This window comes from Xylaria bambusicola, assembly GCF_022495145.1.
Source record: "Xylaria bambusicola strain CBS 139988 unplaced genomic scaffold F5B22scaffold_13, whole genome shotgun sequence".
Classification (NCBI taxonomy): Eukaryota; Fungi; Ascomycota; class Sordariomycetes; order Xylariales; family Xylariaceae; genus Xylaria; species Xylaria bambusicola.
This window is the reverse complement of record NW_025953566.1, coordinates 256,977-271,034: the sequence shown is the minus strand read 5'-3', so window position 1 is coordinate 271,034 and position 14,058 is coordinate 256,977. Positions and strand designations below refer to the sequence as shown.

Sequence of the window (14,058 nt, the reverse complement as noted above, 5' to 3'; positions counted from 1 at the left end):
ACACTAAAGTAAGCGTTCGTCCGTCTCGCCGCCTGTCGTAAACATGGATCCAGCGAGACCATGAAAACACGAGAGACTCGAGAAGACTGAGAGCTGACTCCGCCACGGTACAGCCGCCCATTGCATTAGTCCAAGTGTCGCTCGCCCGCTCGCCCAATCGCTCACCCAATCGCTCACACACCCACCTCCTCCTAGTGTGTCTGTTGTAACTGTTGTACGGCATCCCCCGTGGCTAGGTAGCCTCCGCTGTATTTTTTATTTATTTTATTTTATTTTTATTTTTTCCCCCTTCTCCCAATCTCTCGCCTTGTCTCGCCCATCAATCAAGCCATCGCCTCCTGGCAGCGTCTCATCTTGAATCATTCACACCATCTCGTGCATTCATCCAATTGTTACATCCACTCGTTCCCATTGCTATTCGATCCGTCCTATCCGTAGCGTGCGCTCTCCACACCAGGTATGTGACAAGACAATTGATCAATTCCACAATTCCATCCACACCGTCCCAACGCCATGCCTCGGTGCATCTGCATCCAATCGCCCCATCCCACAGTCTCAGTCTCAGTCCCCGCTTATGGTCGAGTCCATGGCCCGCAGTGCTAAGCTGGCGCATCACATTTGACTTGCTTTGGGGCTTGTCGTTTGGACTCAGATTTGTTCTTCCACCGTGCACCACTGTTTCCTGGCATTGCTTACTTCATTTTGCTTCAACACTCAATATTATTGCTGCTAACATAATGTCGCAAGATAGTCGACATTCCAGGTTAAAGGCGCGAATAAAGCGTCAGGCAACCATGTCTAACCCTGCCCCAACCTCTACACCCGTCGATTCGTCGACTACAGACGATCAAGCAACTTCAACTGCTGACACCACTTCCTCCTCGTCTACACCGCCGCCAGCAACAGAAACTACCGAAACCACCTCTTCATCATCCGAACCACCGCCGCCAACTAGTACGTCGTCGTCGTCTTCGAGTGAGACTCCTACATCTACACCTGAGCAGTCTACAACGTCCACGACTTCAACACCAGAGCCAACTAGCACCTCCTCTACTCCAACCCCGACACCCTCTGAAACCTCAACTAGTAGTGAACCTTCATCATCAACTGAGGAGCCAACTTCGAGTGACTCTTCAACCCCAACATCTTCAACTACGGATGCAGTTCCTACCTCGACATCAGAATCATCCGACAATGCCTCCACAGCAACAACTACTATCACTTCATTTGCTACTAAAAGCACCAGTGCCGGTGCCGGTGCCAGTGCTTCTCCAACCGGGACTGGCGCGCTCAACTCAGGAAGTGATGGCCCCTCGAGCAGCTTAAACCAGTCGAGCAAGATTGCTGTGGCCGTTGTCGTCCCCATCGTCGGTGTAGCCTTGATTGTTCTAGCAGGCTTGTTTTTCTGGAGAAGACGTAGTAAACAGCGTAGGGATGCTGAGGAAGAGCGGAGGAAAGAAGTAGAGGACTATGCTTACAACCCAAACAATGACCCTACCCTGCCGAATGTTGGCGGAGGTGCTTATGAGATGAAGGAAGATGCGTCTTCTGGCTATCGTGGCTGGGGAACAACCACGCTTGCGGGCTCTACAGGACGTAAGGGATCAACTACCATGTCTGGCGCAGGTGCGGCTTTTTCTGATAATGTTTCTCCAGAACGACCTTTTTCTGACGCGACATCAGGTGAACCTTTAATGAGCGACGGATCGCATAGTCCCGAAGGCGAGATCCTGGGTGCCATGGGCCCTCCTTCAGCCGAGAACCGTGGCGCCAATGTCCATCGAGGCCCTTCGAACGCTTCATCTTCGTATAGCGCGGCGGGCAGATCTGACGGCTCAGGCGAGAATGGCCCGTACGGAGGTCCCGGATATTATGACCAATACGGTACCAGCAATCCGTATAGCGATCCATACTCTGACAACCCGAACGGCCCGGTGCAACCCGTCATCCGTGACAACCCAGCTCGGCGAAATACTCGCATAGAGAATTCGTCTCACTACCCCCAACAAAGTGCAGGCATCTCTCAAAACTTCTAATTCTGCACGCCGGCTAAAATGCGTGAGGAAAGAGAAATAACGCAGAAAACGAAAAGGAAGCCAAAATGCATATATTTCATGTGTCATATATTGATACCCAACTTTCTACTTAATACTTTGACATATTCATGCCACTACTCTACGGAACAGCATCAAGCGCTTTGAAGCTTATTTTCTTAACGCCAATGCAATCCTCTACGGCCATCACTTACAGTATGCTCTTGACGATCTTTTTGGTTACAATATCAGCACTGAAGCCATAATTTTGGAATGAACGGGAACCAATTTGAAAGAAACTACTTGTCTTAGCTTTTCAAAACATACGAATTCTACACAAGCGTAGCATTACAATAGACGGGGCTACTTTTAATCAAAACCTGGCCTTGGATGGGATGAATATGTTTATTTACTGCTTCCTCTCGGGTCATACATAGTATTTGGACTTGTTCCAACCACATAGCATTGTTTTTCTTTTTCTCCTTTTTTTTTTTTTTTGGTCTGGGAGGCTGTGGAGCTCGAGCAAGAGGAGGAGGCCTGGGGATCTCTGTCAAACATAGCCAATATATGAAGATAAGGGTTTTGTCATTTTGTTGCCTGTTTGGGTAATGTACTGTACATATGAATAACAAACTCTTACAATGTGCTTTCTGTGCCTCATGCATGCGGTTGCAGGGGTATGATGAGTAGCTATTCTGCTGCCAACCATATTTTATATAAAATGCCTTGTCAATTTGAAGTGAAGACTTGTATCCCGAGCCTGGAAATTCTTATTCCGGTGGCTTTGTGAGAGCATTTACCTAGATAATCGAAGCCTGCTATCTCATCCAACTGAGGAGTGAGGATGAAGAACTAGGTGATGGGGAGCTTTCGTTGGTTTTTATTACGACCATGCTATATAGCTGTTTGCCTAGGTGACCTGTCTAGTCTGAGTTCGTGTTGATGAGCGGTGCCGATGATGAAGGAGCGTAAGAGACGACCGGTTTCTTCCGATTTTTGAATACAGAAATCAAGGATGATCCTTGGAAAGACAAGCCGTGACGGTATTTGGGGATCATTTGAGGATGAGATGGACTCTCGGTAGTAGAAGTCTTGAATGGGTATTGTGAACAGAACAGCGGGAATGCTCTTGTTACAATCCTACTCCTGAAGGGTTTGCATATCGTGCTATGCAGACACGTGGATTTAATACAATACATAGATAGAGACACACTGGAAGCATGGACGAGTTCGTGAACAAGTATATTTATTTCTCTTATGTCTCTCAATGACCTGTATCATTCATTTCTTCATCATGCAAACAGGGGGTATATACAGGGTTTGCGCATACTAGCTATGTACATGTGTATGCGTATGCGTATGCGTGGGTGGGTATCTAAGTGTGTATGTATGTTTGTACAGCCACTCCTATACAATCGGATCAGGCCTTGATCCAATATAGAGCATGTTGTGTCTGTGATATATATATGGCGATTTCAAGACAGCGCTGCTGTCTCCCTGGAGATCGCACGGTGTATACTGAATCGTGATATGGTGATTGTGTGGATGGAGCTCGGCAAGACAGTTGTTTTGTTCGTGAAGATATGACGCGCTGTTGAGTGGTTAGAAAACTTAGATATGTGATACGAATCAGCTCTGCATTAGTCCTGACTTGCGAGCCGAGTGCAAGTTCAAATGCACGTCCTCTTTGATTTGTATTCCGAAGCCCGAAGCAAAACTGCTCATCTGTGGCTGGTATGTCTTAAGCGTCTCTCGGAAGACTCCATATTTTCGCCTGAGTAGAATCGCCATGTAATAGGACGATATGGCAATCAGACAGGAAAAGAAACAATAGAATGAAGTACTCGTAGGGAGTACTCATAGCTTGGCCTTGATAGTGACCTTCTTTTCACTGCTAGTGAAGCTCGTCGACCCATTGCCATATCCCTCGCTATATATGACGCGTGGCCACCAGAACTTGCACTCGGTCTTCTCACGCGCTGTCAAGGCAATGCTTTTCACTGGCGTTCCGGGATTTTGCGTTCCCGCCGACCTCATCTGCTCATCGTTGCCGCTGCCGAAAATTGCGAGGAGGCCAGTGGTGTCATCATCGTCATCATCGCTATTGCTAGAGTTGAACGGACTTCTATACTGAGGCCACGTGAAGTTCGCCTTCGCACCCGAATATGACTGACTCGGATCACCAGTCGCAGCAAACCGCGTCCATGCCCCTGTCATAGCATCTGCGACCGCTACCATACCCGGGAAGCTGCCGATCCTACTCATGTCATGCGCTACCGTGGCTGCTTCTTCTCCGTGGTCTGCTGCCCCGAATGACGAGGTTCGTGGCGCGTAGTGGTAGACGTATACAGGGGCGGCACTCTGTGCCGTTGAGGCGAGGGTCGCGGTTTGGAGGACTGGGCAGATGTAGGCATAGTGAGCGTACGCATCATCCAGCCGCCAGAACTCGGTGCCAAACTTGGTAGACTCTTGGGCGTTGGCGTACAACTGCTTGCCCCTAGAGGTGCTAAGGCTTGGGTACAGCTCATCAAGTGTCTGGAGATCCTCATCCTGCAGCCCTGGAATAATAGATGACATGAGGCTACGCACGGCAGTCGGCTGATTTGCGCCCTCTGGTACGAACGTGGCGCCTTCGTTTGTGTTGAAGCCTGTTATTATCGGAATTCGCAACACATTGCCTTTGTTCCAGGAGTTGATCGGCAAATCGGGGATCACACCCCCTGGACCATCGATGACGGGTTGGAAGGGCCAACGCAAGCTTTTGGACCATTTCCCCCACATATTTTGAGATGCAGACACTAAAGTCGAGTACGGCAATTCGCGCAATTTGTCGAAGAGTTCGTCGTCTGATACCCCGTCGATATCACATTGCATCAGGAATTCCTGGAACTGCTGCTCATGTAAGGGATGGTTCGGAACAAATGTTGCTCGCGCTGTTGAGCCGCCGGATTCGATTATGGCTTTCTGAAACGGAGGCGGTCCAGAGATGAGTTTATTAGCTGGCGAGTAAGATATTAAGTGATGTCCGATCTGAAAGAGAGGAACTATGTTAGTTGCGCACACTTGATGGATATGCTATACTTCGGACATTCCGAGTGACCGGGAAATGGTATGCCTTACCGAGTGAGAACCTGCACTCAATCCCATAAGTGTTACATTGTCAGGGTCGCCACCAACGGCAGGGAGGATAGACCTCATCCACTCGAAGAAGAATTGTTGGTCCTTTAGGCCAAGGTTTAACAAACCCTTCTTAGCTGTCAAAGCACTAGGCAAGAATCCAAGAGGACCAACGCGATAATTGAAGCTCATGGCAATGATAGGCGAATCGGCGAAAGCCGCAAAGCTCGCCATGTTCCTTTCTTTGCCGCTCCCCATGTTGAAACCTCCGCCGTGGACATACACCACAACAGGCAATTTCTTGCTGTCCACCCCGAGCCGTTTCTCCTCGGTCGCGATCTCGTCTGCATTATCACCAAAATGTGGGCGATAGATATTTGCATTAAGACAGTTCTCGCCGTGTCCACCGATGCCGGTCTTGCCCGGTGCACATATCTGTCCGAACTTTAAGGCGTGGTAAATGACATCTGGCTGTGCTTGGGTCTTGAGAGCCTGCGGTGGTCGGAAACGGTTCTTGCCTTCTGTCGTCTGAGCATATGGAATACCTATGTAGGCTTGAATGGCGCGTGGCGAAGAGGAGCTGGGGCCGATGACCTGGCCGAGGTAGTTACCCTGGGGTAGGTTGATGGTGGATGTTTTCTGCGGCATTGCGTCAGATTTTGTATCACAATGAGACTTGGAACAGTCTCTCTTCGGTAGCAATAGAATCGAGGTGAAGGGTGGAAAGGATAATAATGTATGGAGAAGGGGTTGGATATGTTTAGTGAGGGTGGTAGTGGAAGTTTAGAATCGTCGGCAATTTCATTACAACCCTCGGCAGTTCGTCCCGTTGGGCATGGTGCGTCTCCCGGTCATTGGCCAACAAGGATGCATGGAGCCATGAAATGAATAATTCAATGCAGAAGAAGAGCAAAAGTGATGCGACGTACCTTGAACAGAGTATCAAGCCCACCGACGGAATGGCGGCTTAAAAGCGTCGAAAGTAGGATGATGGTGACTATTCCGAAGACCAGGACAGCGGAAAGGGCCCAGCGGACCTTCCGCTGCTTGAACCTGGACACGGGAGCCTGCGGCGATTGCAGCCTCTGGTACGACGGCTCGAAGTCCAGCATGGCGAGCGATTTATTGGCCTCCGGGTCAATATCGTCGATACTGCTGCCGCTCCCGCTGCTATTGCTTTTGCCGTCGTCGTCTTTGGCAGCCGTTTGACGTCCGCGACGGGGGAAATGAACCCGTGGCGGCCATGATGGCAGCTTGAGTGACAGTACATCCCTCATTCCGACCGTCCGTCTCAGCTGAGCCGAGACTTCTTGGCGTTGGCTGACGTCTTGGCAGGGCACCGCTTCTTGTCCTTCTCCAGGTCTGTCCAGGCGACTGCTGCTCGCAGGCTGCGGGAAGGGCAGGAAGCTTGGCGTGCGACCTAAGCTCTTCAAAGAGATCTCTTGGCTTTGGTGAAATGCTATAATAGGCTGCGAGTGTATTTCTTGGTTAGGAAATGATGTGCAGGAATGCCGTGCATCTATCAGAGAATCGCGGCCGCGGAACTACGAAGAATTGAACCCAAGCGGGTTTCCTCCTTCTTTTTCTTTCGTGCTGCTTGTGGAAATGGGTATCTATATGCAAGAAAATGTCAACTGCCAGTGCTGTGTGTGTAGGTCATTCGACGTGAGAAAGAGGTGTGCCAGCTGCGAAAGAATAGCTCAAGAAAAGACAGAACTGTAATTGGGGCAACAGCGTGGTCATATACGTATAGTAATCCCTCGCCATCTCCCTGCCGGCCTTATCGACGGGGTTTGGACCCAGGGCTAGACTGAGGGCGAGGTGACGATGCGACCATGGGAGAAGGGGAGCCGCCCGTGATAAGGTAGGTAGCACGTACTGACCGGGGGAGCATTAGGTAGCAACAAAATTCATTCACGTCCCTTGCTGCGGTGCTCGACCTTGAAACTAACGCAGAGCCAACGATGCAGGACCTCAGCACTATTCACGTAACATGTTTGTATCCTGCGAGCGCACACAAAATCCGAATATAGACCGACTAAAAAAGACCGACCAAAAACACCGAGCAACGGACAATACCAGCTACCAACGACGGGAGAGTCGAGGCTCGATGATCCCAGGTTAATAAATGCGGCGTGACACATGTAGCCGTCGGCCCATTCGATGACAAGCGCACATATCCCACTTTCATCATCCAAGTAGGTACGCGAAGATCAGAGCTGCTAGGTACATATTTAGTTGCCTAGTCAGTCGAGGTGATTCCCACTCCCTGTCACCCAAATCTGCTCAAAGAACCCAGACCCATCGCTCCGCTCCCTATGATGCATAGTTGTTGTTTTTTTCACCTACCTTTCCTGCACCTAGGTGCTAGGCTAATCTAGTGTAGATAGCGGCCGATGCTCCCAGCTTTAGATTTGGGATTATCCCTCGAGACTAACTACACGTACATACTGACTGGCGCTCGACTGGTATGATGCTGGGAAGCGTATCGGATGCCGCCCACCCGGCAGTATGGGGTTCGGGATGGACTTGTGTCTCTTGCCCATTTGCACTGCTGATGTATGTGACTGTTTCTACATACCTACATCCTCCAGGGCTAACTATGACAGTAGGTACATGCACACAGGCCCACCTGTGTGCTGTCCCTTAATACCATAAGCGGTGCAAAAGTGCGAGCTGACCGCTGCATAGATAGCGCGTCGCCTCGGCAGGTGGTGAGACGGATGGTAGTGAAGTGGTGATCCTGTTCTGTCTGCACCTAAAAAGCTTGTTTCTCATTCTCCTTCTCCTTCTTCTTCCACTAGGAATCAAGAAGAATCAACAAGCTGTACTAGGATACATGCATGTAGGTAGATATACGTACCTAAGCAGATGCCTTAAGTAACCCAACCCACATGCCCTATCCCACAAACCGATAGCAACCAGACATAGTCGCGTTTTAGATCGTGGAATATATCACAGCTATGACAACATACGCAGCGCGAACGCCCGAACTACCCTCACCTAGCCCATCACCCACCAAGACATTGGTGTCAATCAGACAGCACCTACTTAGGTAGTTATCAGTGTACGTAGGTGGCTGGCTCTCCCGTGAACCACGCAGAAGATTTGGAAGAAGCGCCTAAAATGACGCCATGTTCCAGTGGCTGAGTTACTGCGAACCAGACTTCTGTTTTTGTTCTGTTTTTTTTCTGGTCCTTTTCTTTTCCTCTGATGCGTCCCTAGCTCGGTTAGGTGGTAGGTCTAGAACTCGGGCGTTCCCTGATACCTACACGGTAGTACCCATTCTGTACCCATGTAGTAATCAGGCAGACAATGTCTAAGTAGAAATCAGTCTAGGTAGGTAGTACGGTAGACATATTTCCGCGAAGGGATTTTGATACCTATCGCATGATGGAACTGTCAATGAATGTTTGACAGCCAGCACACCGGGGACTATCCAATGGGTACCAATGGCTGTGCCTCCCCCTGTCTCCCACGTGCAATTTAACAAAAAAAGAACGCTTGCTTACTTATACGCTGCACGTTACGAGCCGATGACTAAAGCTTTACATTTGTCTAAAAGCGCATTCCGAGATACATATATTCTTTTCCACTTCGTTACTCCAGGTAGGCAAGGAATTTGTACACGTAGTCGCATCATAAGCAACATTTGTAGGTAAGACTAGGTATCACAAAGGTCGAGGAGGAGGCCTCCTCTTCTCGCTCTGGGTTAAAACATATAGTTGCGAACGCCATGTGATTATCACCAATGGCACCACCTTTCCGCTATATAGACCTACTATGTAGATTGGGTGCCTGGCGGTGGTGGACCTGGTGGTACTACTTAGAAGCAGGCTGGCTATGACAGGACATTATGTACAGACAAGCTTCGGTAGCACAACATGTTGAAGAACACGGTCTCGGGGTCTCTTGGCCGTAGCGATTGGCTGCTACCCGAGGAGCATGACTACACTATAATGTTTCCCGGCGGTAATATTGTAGTTGTGCCGGATGGCTAGGTGCAGCTTAGCTGGGTATGTACAACGTCTACTCCGTAGAAATCTAGAAGTTTACTTAAGCATACCCGAGACACTAGACTCGCCGACAGACCCCGTTCTGCCCGTGTTCAAGACATTGCCCGCCGCTAGCGGAAACAGTACAATCATGGGACCAGTAAGAAGCAGGGCTAAATCACAAATCCAATGGCGTTTATAGGATTTACAACGTGCAACTTCATAGATACGAAAGCTCCGCCACGAAGATGGAGACGCGAGCAGTATATGTAAGGTACCTAGGTAAGTACGACAAGCATGAACGCAGCCATCTACACGTTGATGATAGTATCCACTGTAAGCTGCTTCGACTGCGCAGATTTCTTCAATACGAAGAACCGAAGTGGATAGCCCACCCACCAAAACAACAAGGGGCAGACAAGCAGACACTTACTTGCAACCGATACACCTGATAGCGCGAAAGCGTTGATAATATTAGATAGATAGCCCTGCTTCCAGCGTATCTGTGGTCTTCAGCGATTCATCGTCGAGATGAGTGTCAGTCACAGACAACCTCAACAACCTACCCAACCATCACCATAGCTTATTGGTGTTCAGTCCCGGCCTACAATAATATTAATGTTGACGTAGTTGGTGACCGTGTCTCCAGCTTAGGTATTTCTGGTTGCAGCTCTTATATGTAAGTCGAAGCGCAAACATAACGTCAACGACATCTACACGCCCACCCACTAAACAAATTGAACATACACCAATCCATAATTAAACTACTCGACTTGGATACCTAAATAGTCTTTTTTCTTTCTTATCCCTTTTTGGTTATCATGATCTGGACAGTGATACTCCATGATCTCAGTTGTCCATTATCTGCACGAAGATCGATATCTTTGAAAATGCGATCGGCAATCAGCTACGGCACTCTCCGTCCCACTTACTGATCATCCACGATAGACACATACGTACGTGTAAAACTGTACACTGACGAGCAGGATCAACATGATAATGAGTGTAGAAAAGCTTGTATTTCGTCACATATGTATGTGTGTGTGTGCTAGTAGGTAGATCGATCTTCGCTCGCTAATCTTGGTAGACTATGTACATGATGTCACGGATCTACAATCTATCTCTAGCGGAGGTGTCTATTCATCAAATCTACCTGGATTTGCAGATTAACACCATGCTCTGCTTCAGATCTTCATTTTTTTTTTTTTGGCGTCGGGTTTGGTGGGTATAGGCTTAAGTTGTCGAATATTCTAGATGAGACATAACTCAACAAACTCTTCAGAGGTTTGCGTATCAGTTCTCCAAGTATAGCATCCTTGCACAATCCTTATTGACCATGACTGGAAAAGACATTTCACAGACGGCAAGATGACAGTATACTGCCTCGAGTTTATATAAATATCTTTCTCTAATGATCATAGAAGAGACCGCACGCCATGTCTAAAGCTACTTATACAACCGGTAACTAACCTATTAATGGGCCACGATCTATCTCTCTTTTGTTATGAAAACTCAATTCCTCAACGCCGGAATTTGTTGGGTATAGAACGATGCCTACCTTATCCACACCATAAAATGCAACCCGCCTTGCCCTAGTACACATATAGAAACCATACACGAATTAATACAATCTCACCAAAGAAATACACAATTGGCTACTCGCAAGCCGACTGCTATTTCATGCCATCACATCGCGCGAAGAGCTGGCGGTCATTCGCTTCCTCGCTTGTTTTGCGGCCCACTCACGGCTTTTCCGCCTGGATCTTTCCGCGGCTTCTTCGCGCGCAAATTTGGCAAGTGTTTCACGTTCACATTTCTCTCGCATTCGAATACCAGTCCAAGAATTGTCTCGCTGATATATCTCGTGACCGCGGAGTTTTTGCATCTGCATATCCTCTGTCGATAATAAGCTGCGTTTCTCGCTCGTACTACCCGTAGATGTCGAAGTTGCCCGACTATCCTGGATGGATCGTCCCTCGGCTCGTAGTTCCCGACCACGAGACTGCGGCTGGTTAATGGTACTGGAAAGGGCTGTTCGCGAATGATGATCTAGGGCTGTAAGTGGGCGCTTATTGGGCATGCGTACGTGGTCTGAGTTTTCTGGCAAAGCTGCCTTATTTTGTCGAACCCGGCTGGTTACAGTCTCACGGGGCACCGCGGCTGGCACTGCCCGTGAAGGTACAGGCCTTGCTTTGAACTCGCGTCTCCTCTTTTCTTCATCCTCTCGGGTTTTCAAATGAGCCTGGTGCTCTTCACGCTTACGACGTGATATGGCTTCACCAGGTAGCTCGAATACGGGCCGTGTTGGTAATTTGGCTGACTTGGCTCGGCGGAGGCTCGAGGCGGTTGGCTGGGTTGCACGCTGTGAAACTAGACGGGCTTCTCTCCTTTCTTTCAACTGTTGAGCCGCCGCCTCACCTGCTAGCTCAGAGGTCGTATTCGTATACCGTTTAGTTGAATTGGCGGCTAGGCTCTGCCCAGATGAGTTGGTACTCCCCCTCACTGCCGAAAAGTTTGGCGAGTGACGGCCAGGAGTTTTCTCCTCAACTTTCAATCTATGGGAGTCCAAGTTCATAGAAATCGCCTTGCGCAGAGCACCCCTGCGTGGTTCAGTAGCTGGTCTCACCCGGAGTGATGCAGAACTTGGTCTAGGATAAGTATGTTGCGCCTGAGGCGTCGCAAACCTAACGGATGGGACTGGCACTGTCAACTCAGTCTTGATGGCAGATTTTCTATTGGTAATAGGCTGTTCCGTGGGGATAAATTGATTAAAGCGGGCAACTTCATCAAATGCTTCGAGTTGGTCTTCTAGAATGTCCAATGCTTCGAAGGAATCCTCGATTCTCGTTACAGGCTCCCCTGGTGATAATGAAACGATCGACTCCGCGCGACTGTTATCTCCCCTAGTACACGATGTAGAGTTGGGAGTAATCTTATCGGTCTCAGGGACTGAACCATGTTCTGACGCTTTTATTGGCGTACTATGAGCCGGACGGACTTCTGGGAGAGCCATATTTGAGTCGTCGATTGGGCTACGAAAGATGTCCAGCACGTCGTTGGTCTCCACCACAGGCGTGACCAGCAGTAGGTATCTGTTAGTTGATAGAGTCTTGTTTTCCCCGAGGGTAGACTCTGGTAAGAGATTGCAGCCAAAGTACGCCTTATGGACTTGCGAGTCATTCACTACAGAGCGCTTATCACGCTGTGACTCGTAATCACTTGGAAGGTTAACAGCTAAAACCCACTCAAACAAGCCGTCACGATGCTTTGCTAATTGCTGTTCAAGACGTGGAATACTGCGAGCGGCTATTGACAGAGGATGACTCGAGTAACGATCAACTACACGCATGGATCTGGGTCAGCGGACACAGCGACAGGCAAAATCTAACAGTTGGGAGGTCGTATACCTGGAAGCTGAAGAATCCGGTGTGTATCATCTGGAGCTGTAGAAGCGGCAGGCACAGTCTGAATTTGTGACCCGGGCTTAGCAACAGCGTTGAGCACCTCAAACGTGCTAGGCGTGATAGATGGCCGTATTAGACGCCCCCCTGTGCGTTTGTCCTTGTTACTATTTTTTCGAGTGATGCCCCATTGTGAGTTGTATGAGACTGGGTTGAGCTCGTGAGTACCAAGTTGGCGGTTCTGAGATTGGGATATAGAAAGATGGCAGAGGGGATCAAGCTGGGAAGCAGGAGCCGGTTCTCGTTCTTGATGGCCTCGAAGGGGTTGGCTGTCTGGCGCAGGCGAGTCGCAGAGGATCTCGAAGCCCTGGCGACGAAATGAGGGTTTGTGAGACATGATATTAAACCCCAAATAGTTCCTTGAATGATCTGTCTACACTAGTCCCGTGAGAGTTAGCAATCTTGGGGAGCCCTGGTTGTCTGCCCTTTGGGTCGTAGCAAGGGGGACAACAGGGGGACCCTAACCTAAGCGCCCGTTGGTTGGGCCTTGTTGACTCTTCCAATGTCGTCAATGGTCAGAGAGGCCAATGGCTAAGATGATCAATTGATGCTGGAAACAATCGATTAAACTGTCAATGGACCGAAAAGCAGAGATTGATGCACGGACTGATGATGGTTGTAGAGGGGGCCATTGATCACAAGAGAGAAGGATGATTCCGCCTGTCTGCTCAACACCAAGCCGTGTGTCGTGTAAATAGACGGAAGGGTCTCGCCTGCTCCTCTTGAGCTTACATTTTGCTTGTTTGTCTACGCACCTTCCCGCCTCTTAGTGTGCAGTAGTGTACCTAGTACGGAAGGCATATCTAGCGCAGTTTCCCCAGCTCAAGCCCGCCCTGTAATGTGAGACATGTGCCTACCTAGGTACCTACTCACTTGATGTCCATGATTTAAGTAGAGCGAGTGGCAGCGAGACGACTACTAGGACATAAGCATACCTACTTAGGTACTACTTATGTAGGTACATGTAGAAATATACGCGTCAACGCGATCTCGTATTTAGAACACGGTCCATTTCCAACCCCGCATTTTACTGTATTATCTATATAACCCCGAAAATTGCATAACGCTGCAACACCTAGGCGCTGGACTTGGGCAACTTTGCTATCTGGTATGGCTTCATGCTTCAATATAGGTGTGACAACACCCCTTGGCTGGGTTCGAGGTCATTGTAGGTATCTATCTAGACCAGGCTATGTTTATGTCTTCAGTCTGGTATCAAAGACTCCCAGAGTATCTTCACCTGAAGGTGAGTGTCCTGGGCTCGATTTTCTGGAAGGGAAAATCGGCCGGTGCCTACCTAGGTACCTAGCTCTTGGAAATAGATAGTTAATTGATTGTCCCTTCACCTCGGGAATATAACGACCGTCCCTACCCGCCCTCTGTTGATGGACTTGGGCAGTTACATCTGTACCGCCTGAACCAATATCAAAGGGCGATACCTACATAGGTCTG

The 14,058-nt window shown here is 49.0% G+C and overlaps 3 protein-coding genes across 3 annotated transcripts; 1 reads left to right on the top strand and 2 right to left on the bottom strand.

Moving 5' to 3' along the window:
- The first annotated feature begins 254 nt into the window (after positions 1-254).
- Positions 255-2,201, top strand: F5B22DRAFT_76369 (uncharacterized protein). Its single transcript, XM_047980550.1, has 3 exons — positions 255-457; positions 748-1,626; positions 1,684-2,201. The coding sequence occupies exons 2-3, from the start codon at positions 795-797 to the stop codon at positions 2,034-2,036; spliced, it is 1,185 nt and encodes a 394-aa protein (XP_047832310.1). The 5' UTR covers positions 255-457; positions 748-794; the 3' UTR covers positions 2,037-2,201.
- A 1,360-nt stretch (positions 2,202-3,561) lies between these two features.
- On the bottom strand, positions 3,562-6,071 carry F5B22DRAFT_76394 (carboxylesterase 3). Its single transcript, XM_047980551.1, has 2 exons — positions 5,154-6,071; positions 3,562-5,063 (listed from the first exon to the last, which is right to left on the bottom strand). Exons 1-2 carry the CDS (start codon positions 5,796-5,798, stop codon positions 3,891-3,893), a joined length of 1,818 nt encoding a protein of 605 aa, XP_047832309.1. The 5' UTR covers positions 5,799-6,071; the 3' UTR covers positions 3,562-3,890.
- A 4,752-nt stretch (positions 6,072-10,823) lies between these two features.
- F5B22DRAFT_635306 (uncharacterized protein) lies at positions 10,824-12,943 on the bottom strand (the record flags this gene model as incomplete). Its single annotated transcript, XM_047977115.1, has 2 exons — positions 10,824-12,484; positions 12,553-12,943. The coding sequence occupies 2 exons, from the start codon at positions 12,941-12,943 to the stop codon at positions 10,824-10,826; spliced, it is 2,052 nt and encodes a 683-aa protein (XP_047832308.1).
- Between the last annotated feature and the right edge of the window lie 1,115 nt (positions 12,944-14,058).